Below are 20376 nucleotides of genomic sequence, written 5' to 3'. Positions count from 1 at the left end.
GCACATGTAAGGACAGTGGTAGGAAGTCTTAGGCACTACGGTGTTGTGGGGGGGTGCGGCAACTTTGTACAGCAAAATCATAAATGTTGGGGCCCGGAGAGATAGCACAGCGGCGTTTGCCTTGCAAGCAGCCGATCCAGGACCAAAGGTGGTTGGTTCTAATCCCGGTGTCCCATAGGGTCCCCTGTGCCTGCCAGGAGCTACTTCTGAGCAGACAGCCAGGAGTAACCCCAGAGCATCGCCGGCTGTGGCCCCAAAAACCAAAGAGAAAAAAGAAATCATAAATGTTGAATACTGTTGTAATCATGTTACCTAAATTATAACATATGTAAAACATAAAAAACCTTAATACGAAGCCAGAGCAATAGCACAGTAGTAGGGCGTTTATCTTGCCCGCTGCCAACACAGAATGGACCCAGATTCGATCCCTGACATCCCAGATGGTCCCCCAAGCCTGCCAGGAACAACTTCTGAGGCAGAGCCAGAAGTAACCAACCCTTGAGCACCACTGGGTGTGGCCCAAAAACCAAGAAGTCAAAAAAACTTAATATGTAATATAGTAAGACAAATAATTTGTTTATATCTGGGCAAAGGGTAGGAAAATCTTTTTCTCAAACAAATATATGTGTCTTAGAGATTAGGGATATGTAAATTGAAACCACAATGAGAGCCCAACTGACAGCAAAGAGGGTAGGATGCCTGCCTTGCATGCAGCCACCCAAGGTTTGATCCCTGGTACCTCATGTGGCCCTCCAAACTCTGTCTGGAGTATTCTCTGAACATAAATTCAGGTGTAAACCCTAACCACAGTGGGTGTGGCTCCCCAAATTAAAACCACAATGAGATACTGTGCCATGTCCAACTGTCTATAAAAAAAAAAAACTGTAAGGGCCAAAGTGGTAACACAGTGGTAAAGTGTTTGACCTGCATGTGGCTGACCTGGGATGGACCTGGGTTCGATCCCTGGCATCCCATATGGTCCCCTGAGCCTTCTAGGAGCAACTTCTGAGTAATCCCTAGGCGCTGCCAGGTGTGGCCCAAAAAGAAAGAGGAAAAAAACTGTAACAAATTATAACAAGAATGAGAGAAATAAGAACCTGGGTAATTGTTAGTGAGAAAGTAAAGTGGTATAATAAGTAGTTTAAAAAATAATTATAAACACTTCAAAAAATTATTGCTTAGGGGTCAGGAAGATAGCCTTACAGGAATGTAGTCTTGAATTTGAACCTTAGCACTACATGTTCCTCTCAGAAATATTTTAAGGGCCAGAGCAGTGGCGCAAGCAGTAAGGCTTCTGCCTTGTCTGCAATAGCCTAGGATGAACTGCGGTTTGATCCACCGGCGTCCCATATAGTCCCCCACGCCAGGAGCGATTTCTGAACGCATAGCCAGGAGTAACCCCTGAGCATCACTGGGTGTGGCCCCAAAACAAACAAACATTTTGAAAAGGCATTTCCCAGATTTAAAAAACAGCATTATTTATATATAAAAGTGATTATTGGGCAAAAACTGAACTTTTTTTTTTTTATCATTGTTGTTTGGGCAATGCCGAGGTTATTTCTGGCTACGCACTCAGGAATCACTCCTGGCAATGCTCAGGAAACCATATGGGATACTGAAAATTGAACCCAGTTTGGGTGTGCAAAAGGCAAATGCTCTACCCTGATTCTTGCTCTAGCCCCAAAATTGCACATCTTTTTTTTTTTTTTTTTTTTTTTTTTGGTTTTTGGGCCACACCCTGTGACGCTCAGGGGTTACTCCTGGCTATGCGCTCAGAAGTTGCTCCTGGCTTCTTGGGGGACCATATGGGATGCCGGGGGATCGAACCGCGGTCCGTCCTAGGCTAGCGCAGGCAAGGCAGGCATCTTACCTCCAGCGCCACCGCCCGGCCCCAAAAATTGCACATCTTTATGAAAACACTGCAATACAGATCAAGTGTACTTAGTGTACTTATCAAAATCTGGCAGGGAGGGAGGCACTTTTATTTTTTTTGGTTTTGGTTTTTTGCTTTTGGGTCAGACCCAGCAGGGCTCAGGGTTTTTACTCCTGGCTCTGCATTCAGAAATCACTCCTGGGGGTGGGGGGAGGCGGCAACATAGGCATATGGGATGCCGGGATTTGAACCCCTGTCCGTCCTGGATAGGCTATGTGCAAGACAAACTCCTTACCGCTGTGCTATCTCTCCGGCCTCTACCTACAATTTTTAATGTAAAGAATTATACTTAGGGCCGGGGAGGTAGCACGGAGGCAGGGCGTTTGCCTCACAGGCAGAAGGTCGGTGGTTTGAATCCTGGCATCCCATATGGTCCCCCGTGCCTGCTAGGAGTGAATTCTGAGCACAGAGCCAGGAGGAACCCCTGAGTGCCGCTGAGTGTGGCCCATAAACCAAAAAAAATTTTTTAATTAAATTAAATTAAATTAAAAAATTATACTTAGTATAATACCAAATAACCTAACAAAATTAAGAACCATTTCATTTTCCCATACCGGATACAGTCCAGGTCTTGATGTATTCTGTAGTCTTGATTCCTGGGGCATTAGATGGTCAGGCATCTGTGACTCAGATCCAAAATCTTTCATCTTTTGAAGTTGTTCTTTCTGTTCCCTGCAAACAAATAAAGTGCCATGGTACATAAGGTGAGTCTATTCCATTCCTAAATTATACTGTAATATTAAAGGGGCAACAGAAGCCTACAAACTCTCTACAGAAGTGTCTAAAAACCTCACTGTGGTACCAGTCTTTTGCCTTAAGCTTATTACATAAGACCCATAAATAATGAACAATACATTATATAAAAGGATAGGTACACCACCTGACAAAACTATTCTAATTTCAGGTTACATCCAACCAAAAGTTATACCCGATATTAAGAAATGGTGACCCATGGATAAAATATGACCTAAAAGACTGATTTGGCCTCAGCAGCTGTTACTCTGCTGATGAGGTATTCCAGTGTTTTTTCATTTTATCTACCAAGTTTTACAGTTTTGTCATTTCTGTTTCAAATTTTCTCATTTTTACTCATATCATTTGAATCTTACTGGCTGTTGGTTCTAAGGTTTCTTTTGAGTTCCTTGAACATCATCAACATTTCTAGAAGACTGATTTGGATCTGGATAACTTGCCATTATTTACAAAACAAAATAGTTTCATACATAAATTCCAATGAGATTTGGTTAACACTGAGGCTACATTCCCACATGCCAACAGCTAGTTCAGTGGAGAAGTGGCTGCCCATTTCAGGCAAGATCTGCCAATCCCATCACACTCAAAGTTGTATCTGACTCACTTTCACTTATTTTTGTTAACATTTCAGTTTATGACCCCTGCTGAAATGTGGTTAAGAACAGCCTCTATAAATAATACTTCTAGTCCTGAACAATAATTATGTAACTATCAAGTTATCAAGTTGTCCTTTTAACTTTTGGTATATTCTTTTTTATCTCCCCTTCATTCCTACCTAAAACATGTATAACATCCGCTTTTAAAATCTTAGATGCCATACAACTGACTCCCAAAGTAGGCAGGGACCCAATAAGCACAAATAAGGGTCAAATATTCAAAATGCTTATTTTCTTCCTCATGTAAATTATATTACGACTGTATACCAATAAGACATAGGTAACTTGTATTCACTATGATCATTTTATTACTCCATATATTTTTATTTGATTATACTCATGTTGTTAGGAAGAGCTCCCCACCCAAGATAAGTGTCTTTTTATTCGGCATGTTTTATGCAAAGCAATAATGAATGAAAAGGAAATTCTGAAGAGAAAAAGAAAGAAACCCTAGTAGCTTTGAAACACCAGTCAGCATGGTGTTCTTCATAAATAAAATAGATTTTTTGAGTTTGACAAACTGGGTTCTGGATTTGCCACTTACTAGCCCAAGTGGACTTAACCTCTCTGAGCCCAGTGTCATTGTGAAATAGGAATATAATTTATCGTTGTAGGCCTCTGACTTTTGAAATATAAGAAAATAAGATACTCAGATAATATATGATAAAATATTAGCAGTCATATTACACAGCTGTGTTAAATTTAAGATAAGAAAATAAGATAGACTCAGATAATATATGATAAAATATTAGCAGTCCCATTACACAACTGTGTTAAATTTAAGATAAGAAAATAAGATAGACTCAGATAATATGTGATAAAATATTAGCAGTCACATTACACAGCCGTGTTAAATTTAAGATCTAGAATTTAAAAGTATCTGCTACATTGTCCTACTCTCTACCTCCCATATCATCCTCATAACGAAACTAGCACAGTGACTGACACAGCATAGTAGAGTTAAATTTAGGGTCTATAATTCAAAAGTGTATCTGTTAAATTGTCCTACTGTTTGCCTCCCATATCATCTTCATAACTAATCTGGGTGGGGGAAATTCAGTCTCTCAGAGCATATCTTCTATTGGCCACAAAAATAGATTTGCTGTCCAAGAATCTGCTTTCATATCTTTAACTAGAGGAATTTTCCCTCCTCATACTTTGCTAGTCCCAAAACATTAGTTATAATTTTATTTGGTATAATCTAAAACTGTACACCAGAGTTGAAATACGAAGGAAACACAATACATTGGAATGTATGGAAACTAATAATTAATTTTCTCAAAACACTGCTAATTCCTGAAGAAACTGCTCAAAAAGCTCACAATCTATCTTGACTCCTAAACTTTCATCTCAAGATACAGTTAAAGGATTACACAAATTAATATATGCAAGGCACTTAGTACAATTCCTATAACACAGAAGCATGCAATAACTGTTAGCTTTTGTTATTATTGCTATTGTTATGTAGATAGCTACACATAAATTGACTAGTATATCGAGAAAGTCCAAATTCTTTCCCCATCTCACACTCAATTACATACAAATAAGCAACATCAAGTAGAGACACCTGCTTTTAGTTATAATGAAAGATAAAGCATCCCCAAAAAGAGCTAATCAGTTATAAGACAAATCTTGAGGACGCTTCCAGGAAACCATTCTTAGCTTTGAAATTTATAAATGACAGCACTTTCCAAGGTTATATCCAAGATTAGTGAATATGAAGTCTATTAGATATAGTAGTACAGAAAAAATAACAACCTCCTAGGAAAAAGATGTTACATACGAACTTTGTGAAATCCAGAGCACTGAAAAGTTGGAGTTTGACACTTGAAACATGCACAAGCGTGGCATGTCAGCAACACATCAATAAAAGCCAAGAATGGTTATCAACTTGCACATTTCAGGACAAGTTTAACACAGTTCCTAGATATCCATCTTAGACCCTATAAAGCACTAAGTGACCAGAAATTAAAATCATAATAATAAATTAAAAAAGGCAGATGGTAAGATCTTGAAGTAAAACGATTCCATTCAAATACATCACAGCACTTTAAAGAGAGCAGTCTACAATGTGGTTTCAACTAAAAGAAAGGAAGTAGTCTGAAAGTAGTCAACTTACCGAAGCATTTTCAGTTCTTGTGCAGCTTTCAAAATGATTTCGTGCTGCCTCTGACTGAGAACCATTACCCCTCCAAGGCCTTGGTCAGAGTCTAAATTTGCATCCGACCCCATCATTTCAGAAGAATGTGAGGAAGGCATATGTTCCGCCATGGGGGAATGTCTATCCACATCAGATGGGTACCATCTGTCTGATAACCGTTCTCTTTCCCAGTCCATTCTGTCAGGAATATAATCTCGTTTTTCCCGCCATGTATCTCCTCTTTCTGGATATTCTCGGATCCTCAACTCACCCCTATCACGGAAATCTCGATCATACCCATGGTCACGATTTCGTTCTTCTCTCCATCTATCATCCCGATATCTATCCAAAGGTGGAAGAGGTGGAAGGGGTGGTAAAGGTGGAAGAGATGGAATATCCCGTTCACGAAACTGTGATTCTTGCTCATCCAGCGGTCTCCCATAATCTCTGTCCCACTCATTATCCAAATTTCTATCATACATATCCAGAGGTCTTCCAATTCGATCCACATCCCTGTCCAAGTCCCTGTCCATTTCCCTGTTGTAGTCATCGTCCATATTCTGATCTCTCTCCCAATCATCCCACCAAGGGCCTCTCCTCTCTCCGTCATGAGACCGAGATGGTGCCGAGAACCTGTCCTCTCTGTTATACGGATCTATTGTGTCATCTTGATAGTCACGGTCACACTCTCTCCAGTATCTCCCTCTATCCCAATCATCAAACCTTTCCCGCTCCACTGGAGCATTTCTACCATCTAAGGGGAACTCGTCGTGCCCTCTTTCTTCCCCATGGCTCCATGGAGTCCTAGAAGGCTCATCTCGCTGATACGAATACATTTTTTCTCCACCATCTCCTGGTTCTGGTCTAAATGGAGCCCTGTCACGACCGAAATCTGGTCTTCCCAGACCTCTCTCGCGACTGACAGGCCCTCGAGGAGGTCCCCTCTCTCTGCTCCCAGCTCTTCGGGGTGGGATTCTCTCCCTACTTCCAGCCCTGCGAGGGGGTCCTCGCTCCTGACTCCCAGGCCTCCGAGGTGGTCCTCTTTCTCGGCTGCCAGCTCTCCCCCTATCCTGACTGCCTTGCAGACCACCTGGAGCCTTTTCTCGGCTGCTTCCCGGCCTCGCCAACCCTCGGTCTCTGCTGCCTTCAGCCCTGCTCATCTTCTCCCGACTGTCTTCTCTTCTACACATCATCTTATCATGAAAGTCTTCTTGTTTGACCAACCCTGGGCCACGGCTGACTGCCTGGCCTCGACCCCTATTAACCAGTCCTTTATCCCGTGTGTCTTCCATTCTACTTTGCCCAGAACCTCGGTACGAGGAGCCACTGCCTCTACCCCCTTCTAACCTATTATCTCTGCTTTCTGGTGGCTTTTTATCTTGGTTGTTTTCTGAATGGGACAGACCAATAAAATCATTATCTACAGTTAACGATGATGTTGTTGCCACAGCAGCTCCTCCCTCCAGCCCCCCCATTTTTGAGGAAAAAGTAGATTGAGCAGATACAGATTTATTTGCAAGGGGTACAGTCTGAGGAACAGCTTGGGCTTTGTCCATTTGAGTCTCCATACTTTCAGAATTCTGGTTCCAATCAGAAGGTTCCATAGGCCCTTCTGCGGCTTCGCTTTTAGGTGGCTCTTGCTCAGAGTTGCTTAGATTCTCCTCTGACTGAGCCGCCTTGGCATCCTTTACATCGGCAGCAGTGGGAAAAGCAGTGGACTGCATTTTAAAATTCTTCTGCTGGTTACTATTGGTGTCTGCTAATGGTTCTTTGTTTCCTGAATGAGGTTCTGCTTGTGCCTTAGGTTGCTGCTGATGCTGCTGTCCAAAAGATGATTTAGGGCCTTTCCACTGTGGTCCACTCTGTCGAGGACTTATGGATGTAGTGGGGGTAATATAAAACTGAGATGCTGGCCCCCGGGGAATCATCCCCCATTTGCTTTTAGTGCCCTCTGCTGGGTGACCTTCATATCTGGGTCTTGGCCCATCGGGGCGATTTCCTTCAAAACGAGGCCCTTTGGGTCTCGGTCCTTCACACCTTGACCCTAAATCCTCAAATCTTCGAGGACCATCAAATCTACAAGTAAAACAAAAGATATTACTCAAGACAGTAAAGCAGAAAAAAAAAATCTCCATGTAAGAATACTTAAGGCACTCTGGCCTTGGGACTCTGTTCACAACAATGACTCTGTGTCACTCAACAAATCATGAGTCATCCATTTCTTAGAACCGCTATGCTCAGAAGGTCTTAGGGCAAGTTCTAGAACTCATGTCAGAATCATCTAAGTTACTTTGACACATCTCCCGTAGCTGAGAGTCAATAAAGTCTTAGGCACTGTGACTAAACTGTTAAAAAGCAAGTATAAATACTGTGTCCTGGAAGACAGCAAAGTCCATTCATTTTAAATGAAAAAAAAAAAAAATTCACAGCTAACTCTAGCATGAAAATATACTTCAAAACTGAACAAATTAACAAGAAAATCATAGGATGATTGTTATTATTACTGGAGCTAGCACTTTCATCTTGAATGATAAAAGTTTAAAAAAATAAAAAACAGCAGGCAGCTACATCTTCAGAATGAGTCCTGACATTCTAAAGTCTGGACAGAGATGTTTTCGCTCTGGACCTCCTCGTCTTCATCATTTCCTTTTCCATGCTGTCTCTGACATGACGGTGAAGCATCTTGGACCATGCAGTTAAGGGCAACATACTAAGGGCTGGTGAAGTAACAAAGCAGAAGAAATCTGTATTCCTGACATTGCAGAGTCATCACTTAAGTCCAGAGAAAGAACAAACTTCTAACTTGCTACATGCATGTGGCTTTGGATCTGTTAATGCGGATGAATTCATTTCAGTGGGCTATGGAGTTGGAAATTATAAGCACACAGAGCTACTAAATATGGGTCTGGTCTTTCAAAGATTACCCTACTAGATAACTAGAAAATAGGTAGGTAGGTGAGAAAGGTTTCTGAGATTATTTCTATCATTTGGGTCAGTGAAGGTGAAATCTGCTCTTAAGCTGTGACTGAAATGAGGTTGTAGATAAGGGAATACTAAGGAGAGATGTAAAGGAAGGTAGAACCCTCAGCTTTTCTAAAACACAGGATTAAAATAATAAAGGAAAGCAAAGCACCCAGGATGACTCCAAGGCTTTTGGCATGAGTGACAGTATGGATGGTGAAACAGAAGGGGTTCCTGAAGAATAGAAGGGCTTTCTTTCAGTTATTCAAAAAACAATAAAAATTAACATAAAATGACATCCCAGCAAGGTATTTACTTATCCGGGTAACTTTACACTTGGTTGCTCTAGACATTTTAGTTTCAAAGGGAGAAATGCTTTCACCAGAGGTCACTATAAAAGAACTATATTAAAACTCAATTTTGAAACTGCCCTTTATCACTAGTGTCCTGAATCAACAGGGAGAGGGGGATTACTGTGCTAGCGAAGCAAAACCTACAATATATATATAATACACGATGAAAAAGGAAGAATAACGAGTCTGGAGTGCAGGAGATCCTCCAGCACTGCTCTAAGCTTTTCTCTGTTTATGATCAAAATAAATAGAAAACAATAACTCAATCCAGGCAGAACAGTGAATATAGTCTAGACCTTTAAGAATAAAGGTCTGAAGAAAAAGAAAAAGAGAGAGAGAGAATGAAATTCTGGTTTACCCCATCAGTCAAGAAACAAGGACCGAGAGGTACTTGTTGAGAACAAAGAGATTAGCTAAGTGAAAGAAGCAGCTAACTAAAAATATTGAGATCACATAGTTCAGAGTATCAGCAAGTATCGCCCTTGCTTTGGACCTGACTGACCTGAGTTCAATCCCCAGTACCCCATATGGTCCCATGAGTACTACCAGGAGTAATCCCTGAGTCAGATTCAAGAGTAAGTCCTGCATACCATCAGGTGTGGTCCAAAAAACCAAAACAAACAACACCAAAACTGAGATCACATACATGGCCAGTTACAAGACTGAGGACTATGTTAGTCAGAATTATTTATTCCTTAGGACGGGAGATATATAGCACAGTGGTAAGGCATTTGCCTTACCAGAAGGACAAAGGACGGTAGTTCAAATTCTGGCATCCCCTATGGTCTCCCAAGCCTGCCAGGAACGATTTCTGAGTGTAGAGCCAGGAGTAACCCCTGAGCGATGCCCATGTGTGGACCCCCCCTAAAAAAACAAAGCAAAACAAACAAAAGATTTATTCCTTATATGTTTTATAAGTCAATTTGGCATGGAGGAGTGGAGAGGGTGTTTGAGGTCACATCAGGTAGTACTCAGAACTTATTCCTACTTATATGCTCAGGAGAGACTCCTGGCATGCTCAGGAGACAACATGGGGCTCTTGTATCAAAACCAGATCACCCATATGCAAGGAAGATACCCTACCCATTGTACTATCACTCTGGCCCTATATATGTCAAATGTCAAATATTTTGGCTGTGTGTTCTTTTTTTTTTTTTTTTTTGGCCACATCTGTTTGATGCTCAGGGATTTCTCCTGGCTATGCGCTCAGAAATCGCTCCTGGCTTGGAGGACCATATGGGATGGGGGGGGGGGGCAGCACTTGCAAGGCAGCTGCCTTACCTCTAGTACCAACTCTTCGGCCCTGTGTGTTCTTTTTTGACCTTATCTAACAAAAGCTGTATTAGTAGTAGTTAATGTTATATCTATGTATTTAAGTTGTGGAAAATCAAATATAAAAACTGGGAAAGTGGGGTGGGAGGAGAAAGAGAATATTTCCCTAAAGACAGAAAAGGGATTTTGTTTTGTTTTGTTTTTGGGTCACACCAGGTTGTGCTAAGGGGTCACTCCTAGCAGGCACGGGGTACCATTTGAGATGCTGAGATTGGGACCACCATCCATCCTGGATCGGCTGCATGCAAGGCAAATGCCCTGATGTTGTGCTATCTCTCCAGTCCAGGAAAGGAATTTTATTTACATCCTTTCCCGAGGAAAGATGGGAATATTTTTGGTTGTCCAAAGATAAATATCTCATTTTAGGCACAAAAATCTGCCTTGTGGTGCATTCTAATCTGAAATATAGAAGGTCTCTAGCTCCCAGCCACTACCAGAATGGCCCAGGTATCCTGCACCACACCCTCAGCCCCTTGTGTTGAACTGCTGGCCTGGATGGCTGAGAATGGCAGTTGAGACTCCAGATCTCCTACTGCCTGGGATAACTCACCTTTGGGGGGCTGGGACTATAGCACAGTGGTTAGCACAGTGCACACAACTGACCCGGGTTTGATCTCTGACATCTCATACGGTCCCATGAGCCTGCCAAGAGTCATTTCTGAGCACACAGCCAGGAATAACTCCAGAGCGCCACTTGGTGTAGCCCCAAAACCAAAATTAAAAAACAAAAAACAAAAAGGAAGAAGGAACTCCAGTCCCAGAAAGACAGCCCAGCAAACTGAAGTGTTTATGTTGCATGTGGGAAGCCTGGGTTTGAGCCCAGAACTGCAAGGTTCTCAGAGAACTACTAGATATTATTCCCAAAGCACCACGAGGTGAGACCCTAAACAAAACAAAAAGGAACTTCAAGAACTGTAATTCAGGGGCCGGGCGGTGGCGCTGGAGGTAAGGTGCCTGCCTTGCCTGCGCTAGCCTAGGAAGGACCGCGGTTCGATCCCCCGGCGTCCCATATGGTCCCCTAAGAAGCCAGGAGCGACTTCTGAGCGCATAGCCAGGAGTAACCCCTGAGCGTCACCGGGTGTGGCCCAAAAACCAAAAAAAAAAAAAAAAAGAACTGTAATTCAGCCCAAGAATAGAATGCTTCTATAGAATATATAGAATGCTTCTATAGTCTCACAAAAAATTTAAAAATATATAAACTTGGGCCAGAGAGATAGCACAGTGGTAGGGCACTTGCCTTGCAAGCAGCTGACCCAGGACTGACACTGGTTCAAATCCCAGCATCCCATATGGTTCCCGGAATGATTTCTGACCACAGAGCCAGGAGTAACCCCTGAACGGCACTGGGTGTGGCCCAAAATCAAAAAAAAAAAAAATATATATATATATGTTATTTATGTAATATATAAACTCAAAACTGGAGAGAGCTCAATGGGCTGTCTGAATGCTCACATGCAAAGGGCCAGGTCTGATATTTGGCACCTTGAATACTGCAGTGTGGCCCCCAAATTAAACACTCTTTCCATCTAAACTCACTATAAACAGGAAGGTGAGGGGCTGGAGCATTAGCACAGCAGTAGGGCGTTTTGCCTTGCATGCAGCCGATACAGGATGAACCTTGGTTCAATCCCTGGTGCACCATATGATCCTGAGCCAGGAGTGATTTCTGAGTGCATAGGCAGGAGTAACCCAAGAGTATCACACGGTGTGGCCCAAAAACCAATAAATAAATAAATAAATAAACAAACAATAATAATAAATAGGAAGATGAGGATACTAGCAGACAAGTTTGTCTTTAATTGTGTAAGACACAGAATAGGGGCCAGAGCAGTGACGCAACTGGTAGGGCCTCTGCCTTGCGTGCGCTAACTTAGAACGGATCCCTGGTTCATCCCTCAGCGTCCCATATGGTCCCCCAAGCCAGGGGTGATTTCTGAGCGCATAGTTAGGAGTAACCATTGAGCATCACCAAGTGTGCCTCCTGCCCACCAAAAAGGGATAAACATGAGTAGTTCATGAAGCACAAAGAAGTTGTGTAAGACAAATGTGCTGACAACAGAAGGGAAGATAATCAAAATGTGGCGGGCTCACCCACAGAAACCACAATAGGACTCTCAGATATCATAAATGCTAAGAAAGGAGTAAGAACCAAATGCTGGGGCCGGAGAAATAGCATGAAGGTAAGGCGTTTGCCTTTCAAGCAGAAGGTCATTGGTTCAAATCCCGGCATCCCATATAGTCCCCCAAGCCTGCCAGGAGAAACCCCTGAGCGCTGCCGGGCGTGACCCAAAAACCAATAAATAAATAAATAAATCTCCAGGGGCCAGGTGAGATAGGATAGAAATTAAGGTGCGGGCCCGGAGAGATAGCACAGCGGTGTTTGCCTTACAAGCAGCCAATCCAGGACCTAAGGTGGTTGGTTCAAATCCCGGTGTCCCATATGGTCCCCCGTGCCTGCCAGGAGCTATTTCTGAGCAGACAGCCAGGAGTAACAACCCCTGAGCACCACCGGGTGTGGCCCAAAAAAAAAAAAAAAAAAAAAAAAAAAAAAAAAAGAAATTAAGGTGCTTGCCTTGAATACATCCAACCTGCTTAGATTCCCAGCACTGCATGATCCATCTCCTGAGTACTGCCAGGGGTGGCCAAAAATTTAAAAAAAAAAAATTTAGGGCCCGGAGAGATAGCACAGCAGCGTTTGCTTGCAAGCAGCCAATCCAGGACCTAAGGTGGTTGGTTCGAATCCTGATGTTCCATAAAGTCCCCTGTGCCTGCCAGGAGCTATTTCTGAGCAGACAGCCAGGAGTAACCCCTGAGCATTGCCGGGTGTGACCCAAAAACCAAAAAAAAAAAAAAAAAAAAAGTTTTGATTTTTAAAAATTGAAAGCTATCTTCAGAACCATCACCCAACCCTTTCCTAGAAACTACCATCGCTAATTTCTCATTTTTGAGACTTCTCACAATCACTAGACAGCGCTTTGCCCTTTCACCTAAAATAAAATTTGACATTGGGGCTGAAGCAATAGTACAGTGGGTAGGGTACTTGCAGGAGACTGACCCACATTCATCCCTGTCATCCCATATAGTCCTCCAAGAATCACTAGAAGTACCTGAGCACAGAGCCAGGAGTAAACCTTGAGCACTACCAAGTGTAATCCCACCCCCCCCCCCCGAAAAAGAAAAAAAAAATAGGCTGACAGAATAAGCTTCATGCACACAGTACCCAACCAGCTTGTCAGTTTTTCTTATTCTTAAATATAGTAGACAATAAAGGTCACTAAATATCTGAGGCATGTCTTTCAAAATGAGGAAACCAAAGAGAAACGGGGCAAGAATTTGGAGGTGGGCCCGGAGAGATAGCACAGCGGCTTTTGCCTTGCAAGCAGCCAATCCAGGACCTAAGGTGGTTGGTTCGAATCCCGGTGTCCCATATGGTCCCCCGTGCCTGCCAGGAGCTATTTCTTTTTTTTTTTGTTTGTTTGTTTTTGGTTTTTTTTGTTTTTTTTTTTTTTGGTTTTTGGGCCACACCCAGTAACGCTCAGGGGTTACTCCTGGCTATGTGCTCAGAAGTTGCTCCTGGCTTGGGGGACCATATGGGACACCGGGGGATCGAACCGCGGTCCGTCCAAGGTTAGCGCAGTCAAGGCAGGCACCTTACCTTTAGCGCCACCGCCCGGCCCCGCCAGGAGCTATTTCTAAGCAGACAGCCAGGAGTAATCCCTGAGCACCACCGGGTGTGGCCCCCCCCCCCAAAAAAAATACAAAACAAAACAAAAAAAGAATTTGGAGGTAACAATTAAAAAAAAAAAAAAAGAACATTGGGGGCCTGCGAGTTAGCTAGTAGTAGAACATTTGCCTTGCATGCAGCCGATCCAGGGCAGGCAGTGGTTTGAATCCCGGAATCCCAGATAGTCCCCCGTGCCTGACAGGAGCAATTTCTGAGCACAGAGCCAGAAGTAAACCCTGATCGCCGCTGGGTCTGACACAAAACAAAACAAAACAAAACAAAACAAAACAAAACAAAACAAAACAAGACAAGACAATAGAGCCGGAGAAATATACATAGCATAGGGCATTTGCCCTACACATGGCTAACCAGGGTTTGATCCCCAGAATCCCTTATGGCCCCGAGTCTGCCAGAAGTAATTTCTGAGCCAGGAGTAACCGCTGACTGCTACCAGGTGTGCCCCCCCCAAAAAAAGAAGAAAAAGAGAATAAATCCTGAAAAAAAATATAAAGAGGCCAGAGAGATAGTACAGCAGTAGGGGGTTTGCCTTGCATGCAGACGATTCAGAAGGGTTTGATCCCCGGTATCCCATACAGTCCCCCGAGCCTACCAGGAGCGATTTCTGAGAGCAGAGCCACGAGTAACCCCTGAGCACTGCTGGGAGTGACCCAAAAACAAAAGCAAGGGAAACTTCATGGGGCTAACTTAAAGGGCTTTGTATGTGGGAACCTGGAGTTCAATGTTCAACAAGCACTGCCTGGGAAGGAACAACCCTTAAACACTGAACCACTAAGAACTGCTGGCTGTGTCCCCACCTCCCCTACAAACTCCAAATGTGCACTTGGAGTAGAGAAGGGCCTACTGCAGGGGTCTCAAACTTGCGGCCCGAGGGCTGTTTGCGGCTCACCGTACATTTTGTGGCCTGTGACCGACCTTCAAATATTGCAGTATTCGCGATTATTCGCTTGGACGGACTGCGGTTCGATCCCCCGGTGTCCCATATGGTCCCCCAAGCCAGGAGCAACTTCTGAGCACATAGCCAGGAGTAACCCCTGAGCGTTACTGGGTGTGGCCCAAAAACCAAAAAAAAAAAAAAAAAATCGCATTAAACATTCGCATACCCTGAGCAGTTCCATTCGAGGTATGCAAATGTTTAATAAGATGTTTTGCAATTTTTTCTTACTAATGCAACTTTTTATTGTGAATATTCGGTAAGCGAAATCCCTTATACGGCCCTGCCTCACCCCAACTTTGCCTCCTGCGGCCCCCAGGTAAATTGAGTTTGAGACCCCTGGCCTACTGTGAAGGAGATAGTTGGAACTGATCACTCTAGAAAAGAACTGGGTGCTGAAAGGGGATGGAATGACATGCAGAGCACCACTTCACAAATGAGAGAGGAGGAGAGAGAAGAGAGGGAGAGAGGAAGAGAGAGGGAGGGAGGGAGAGAGGGAGGGAGAGAGAGAGGGAGAAAGGGAGGGAGAGGGAGGGAAGGAGGGAGAGAGAGAGGGAGAAAGGGAGGGAGAGAGGGAGAGGGAGGGGGAGAGAGAGGGAGGGAAGGAGAGAGGGAGTAAGGGAGGGAGAGAGGGAGATAGGAAGAGAGAGGAAGAGGGAGAGAGGAGATAGAGAGGGAGAGGGAGAGGGAGAGAGAGAGGGAGATGGGGATAGAGGGAGAGAGGGAGAGGGGGAGAGGGGGAGAGAGGGAGAGGGAGAGAATGGGAGGGAGAGGGAGGGAGAGAGGGGGAGTGAGAGGGGGGGGAGAGAGAGAGAGAGAGGGAGAGAGGGAGAGAGGGAGAGAGGGAGAGAGGGAGAGAGGGAGAGAGGGAGAGAGGGAGAGGGAGAGGGAGAGAGAGAGAGAGAGAGAGAGAGAGAGAGAGAGAGAGAGAGAGAGAGAGAGAGAGAGAGAGAGAGGAGTGTGCCAGAAAAGCAGGCAGGGGGTAAGGCAGGAAGCAAACTGGGGTCATTAGAACCTTTTTAAACCTAGACTAGAGTGATTCTGTCTTCTCTTTCTCTCCCCCTTCCCTCACATCTCACCCTTTCCAACATATTATGAAATACTTTAATTTCTTTGGGGGTGGGGTGGGGTCACAACGGCAGCACTCAGGGGTTACTCCTGGCTCCACGCTCAGAAATCGCTCCTGGCAGGCTTGGGGAACCATATGCGATGCCAGGATTCGAACCAATGACCTTCTGCATGAAAGGCAAACGCCTTACCTCCATGCTATCTCTCTGGTCCAAGTATCTTCAGATTCTTAAAGATATTGTATCTATAAATCAAGAATAACTTCTACAAACATAAGAATCAGAAAAGCTAGAGGAACTGTAGAAAATATTTTAACTCCTCAAAAAGGGAGGTGACAACAAAAATAATTAGAAATTAAAGTATCATTGGCTGGAGCAATAGCACAGCAGGTATTGCCCTTTGCCTTGAACAGATGACCCAGGTTCTATCCCCATTATCCCATATGGTTACCTGAGCCAGCCAAGAGTGTTTTCTGAGCGCAGCCAGGAGTAACCCCTGAACGCTGCCAGGTGTGGTCCAAAAACAAACAAAAAACAGAAATTAGGGGCCGAGGCAGTGGCGCAAGCAGTAAAGTGTCTGCCTTGCCGGCACTAACCTAGGACGGATCATGGTTCAATCCCCTGGCATCCCATATGGTCCCCCATGCCAGAAGTGATTTCTGAGCGCATAGACAGGAGTGAACCCCTGAGCATCATCAGTGTGGCCCAAAACAACAAAATAAATAAGTAAATAATAAAGAAATTAGGGGCTGGAGAGATAGCATGGAGGTAAGGCTTTTGCCTTGCATGCAGAAGGTCGGTGGTTCAAATCCTGGTATCCCTTATGGTCCCCTGAGGCTGCCAGGAGCAATTTCTGAGCGCTGCCAGTGTGGCCCAAAAACCGAAAGAAAAAAAAAAAAGGAAATAAAAGAAATTAAAGTATCTCATAATATGTTGGGGGGTGATATGTGAGGGAAGGGGGAGAGAAAAAGAAGACAGAAAGAATCACTCTAGTCTAGGTTTAAAAACGTTCTAATGAGGAGTCCCAGAGGGATAAAAGTGTGATTATGGTATTTGTCTGGTATGAAGTCAACCCAGAGTTGACCCACCTCATCATATATATATATATATGCACTGCCAGGAGTGACCCCTGAAGGGAGTAAGGACTAAGCACTGAGCATCCCTAGGTGTAGATCTAAAAGAAAATAAAAAAAACTAATGAAGAAACAGTACAAAGAAACTTCCTAGGGTGAAAAATACTCGATCCAACTCTCTAAATACATATCCAGGTATAAAACACATAGGACCAGCAAAATGGTTCAAAGGGTAGAGCACATGCAGAAGCCCTGGGTTTGATCCTTGGTACCACAAACCAAAAAAATAAACAAAGCAAGACAAAAACAGAATACCATGAAACTTTAAAATATCAATAACAACAAAAACTTCTAGTAGTAAGAAGTACTACTAAGTACTTCCTAAGTAGTAAGTTATTTAAATAAGAAAAGAACAAGGGCTAGAGAGATAGCATGGCGTTAGGGCGTTTGCCTTGCATGCAGAAGGACCATGGTTCGAATCCCGGCATCCCATGTGGTCCCCCAAGCCTGCCAGGAGCAGTTTCTGAGCATAGAGCCAGGAGTAACCCTGAGCGCTGCCGGGTGTGACCCCAAAACAAAAAACAAACAAAAAGAAAAGAACCAAAACAGCAAGATAAACTACAAGAGGTAATAGAAAGTCATGTAACAACCATAAAACTGTCAACTTAAAATTTTATATTCAAATAATGATTGTGAGGTTATAGTAAAGGCTTGTTTGGCATTCAGTAATAAAGAAATCTTAACCCACAACTTCTTTTTTACTTAGACCACATTTAGCAATATTCAGGGGTTAATTATTCTTGACTCTGCTCTCAAGAATCACTCCTAGAGGGGCTGGAGAGATAGCATGTAAGTAGGGTGTTTGTTTGCCTTGCATGCAGAAAAAAGGTGGTTAGAATCCGGGCATTCCATATGGTCCCCTGAGCCTGCCGGGAGCAATTTTTCAGCGTGGAGCCAGGAGGAACCCCTGAATGCTGCTGATGTGACCCAAACACCAAAAAAAAAAAAAAAAAAAAGTACTCCTAAAGGCAGACCTGCCCACTTCTGGAAGGGGTCTATGGGACATTTGTCTTACATGCAGAAGGACGGTGATTCAAATCCCGGCATCCCATATGGTCCTGAGCCTGCCAGGAGCAATTTTGAGCGTAGAGCCAGGAGTAACCCCTGAGCACTGATGGTTAAGACCCAAAAACCAAAACCGAAAACAAACAAACAAAAAATCACTCCTGGCAGGCTAGGGGGACCTTATGAGATGCCAGGGAGCCAATCTAGGTTGGTCACATGCAAGACAAGCACCCCATCTATTGTGCTATTGCTATGGCCCCTAACATACAACTTCTTAGTAAATTTGAAGAACATACACAAGAAAAGGGAGGCACTTAACCATCAACAGAAGTCCTAAATTTAGAAGTCTAAATCTATGAGCACAGTCAGTGCCAGAATAATCAGTGCAGATCTTGAAAGTAACTACAGCTAATTTAATTAACTCACACAGGCAAGAGCAAAAAGAAGCATAAATTGGGGGGTGAGGGATTTCCTAGAAATGTTTTTTGATGTTTTTTAGCCACCTGGTGGTGTTCAGGAATTACTCCTGACTCCATTTCAAGAATGTCTTGGAAGAGCCCACATGAAATGCTAAGGATAGGACTAGAGTCAGGTGACTCGAGCAAACACCCATATCCACTCTGTACTATCTCTCCAGCCTGATTATTTTTAAAATTATTTTTTAAGTGGTGTAAGGAAAGTAACTAGAAATTGTAAGAAAAATTACAAGACAGGGCTGGAGAAATAGTGTAGTGGGCCAAACATTTGCCTGTCACGCAAAGGAGCCAGGTATGCTATGCTCCCTAACACGACAAACAGTACCCTGAGCAAGCCAAGAGTGAACCCTGAGGAGTAAGCCCTAAATACTGCCACAGCCAGCAGCGCTCAGGGGTTACTCCTAGCTCTACGATCAGATCGCTCCTGGCAGGCTCGGGGGACCATATGGGATGCTGGGATTTGAAACACGCCTTACCTCCATGCTATCTCTCCAGCCCCTGTAACCCAAGCTTTTTCAAGGGCAATAATGTACCAGGAGCAAACCCTGAGTCCGGCTGGGTGTGCCCCAAAACAAAACAGAGAGATTATCTAAAGGCCCTTGATGTAGCTCACAAGTTCTCTGTCCTCCTCTCCACCAGGCCTCAGGCAGGTGGCGCTTCCAAGCACCACTAGGGGGCCCCACACCAATAAAATTCATAAAATAAGAAAAAAAATATGGTGATTAAAAAGGGCAAATGGAATTACATAGCATTAAAAACTAAAGTTTTATCAGAACACATGTATGTAATGTCTAATGTCAAATGCCAAGAAAGCAACATCCTTTTATAATGATACAAGAGTAACTGCTGGGCCCGGAGAGATAGCACAGTGGTGTTTGCCTTGCAAGCAGCCCATCCAGGACCTAAGGTGGTTGGTTCGAATCCTGGTGTTCCATATGGTCCCCCGTGCCTGCCAGGAGCTATTTCTGAGCAGACAGCCAGGAGTAACCCCTGAGCACCGCCGGGTGTGGCCCAAAAAACAAAAAACAAAAAAAAAAAAAAGAAAGAAAGAATTCAAAAGGTCCTGGGAAACCTATCTAGGGTGTTTTGGGGCAGTGACAGATTTATAATGTTCACTTTAATAAAAATGTAAAATGTACTTAAGGGCACAGAAAAGACATTAGCTCTGACTTAAAGGTATTCTGAAGTCACAAGAAAACAGATGAGGGTAAAGGTAAGGTGGAAAGTAAGGAGTTTGACTAAGCTTGATAGCCTTGATTTTCTCTGAAGCAGGAAGCTAAATTAATGATACCCAGTGGGAAAAAAGTTACCAAGTCAGAGAACAGTGAAACAGTGGAACAGCCATTGGGCAGATCTGTCAAAGGGTACTTAACAATGCTGTGGAAGGACAAGTTTTGGGGCTCATGGAGGTCTTCTCTTTGTTTTTTTGTGCTCCTGGAGGATGAACCCAGAGACTTACACCTGTGAGGCTGGTGCTCTGCTGCTGAGCTATTATCAACAGCCCTGGTTCTTTTTCTTGAAGCTGTACTTACTAATTTGAAGTACCCAGAATAAGTTGTTCAGTGATGTAGAAAACAACTGAATGGTAATAAATTCATCAACTACAGCCGGACCGTAGGTAGGGCACTTGCCTTGCATATGACCCACCCAGGTTTGATCCCCAGCATCCCATATGGTCCCCCATGAACTGTCAGGAATGACCCAAGTGCAGAGCCAGGAATAACCCCTAAGCATTGCTCGATATGGCCCCTGCCCAAGTTTTTTTAAATCTACCAATTACTAGTTCATATAAATGATAAGGCTATCTGTCACAGTACAAAAGAAACATTACCAATATGTTATCTAGTATTATAATCTAATGCTGGAAAGAGTCTTATGGCTATCCTTAAGG

The 20376-nt window shown here is 43.6% G+C and overlaps 1 protein-coding gene across 1 annotated transcript in view; it reads right to left on the bottom strand.

Annotated features, from left to right (window-relative positions):
* YLPM1 (YLP motif containing 1) overlaps nucleotides 1–20376 on the bottom strand; it is a 100835-nt gene that overhangs the window by 34408 nt on the left and 46051 nt on the right. The window contains exons 5-6 of the mRNA XM_049770288.1: nucleotides 5462–7558; nucleotides 2488–2605 (exon numbers count right to left, since the gene is read on the bottom strand). Of these exons, the coding sequence (XP_049626245.1) occupies nucleotides 2488–2605; nucleotides 5462–7558 (2215 nt within the window). The remainder of the gene's footprint in view (nucleotides 1–2487; nucleotides 2606–5461; nucleotides 7559–20376) is intronic.

Source organism: Suncus etruscus, chromosome 3 (assembly GCF_024139225.1).
Source record: "Suncus etruscus isolate mSunEtr1 chromosome 3, mSunEtr1.pri.cur, whole genome shotgun sequence".
In the NCBI taxonomy this organism is placed as follows: Eukaryota; Metazoa; Chordata; class Mammalia; order Eulipotyphla; family Soricidae; genus Suncus; species Suncus etruscus.
The sequence above is the reverse complement of the archived record's forward strand: the minus strand, read 5'-3'. Positions and strand labels throughout refer to the sequence as shown.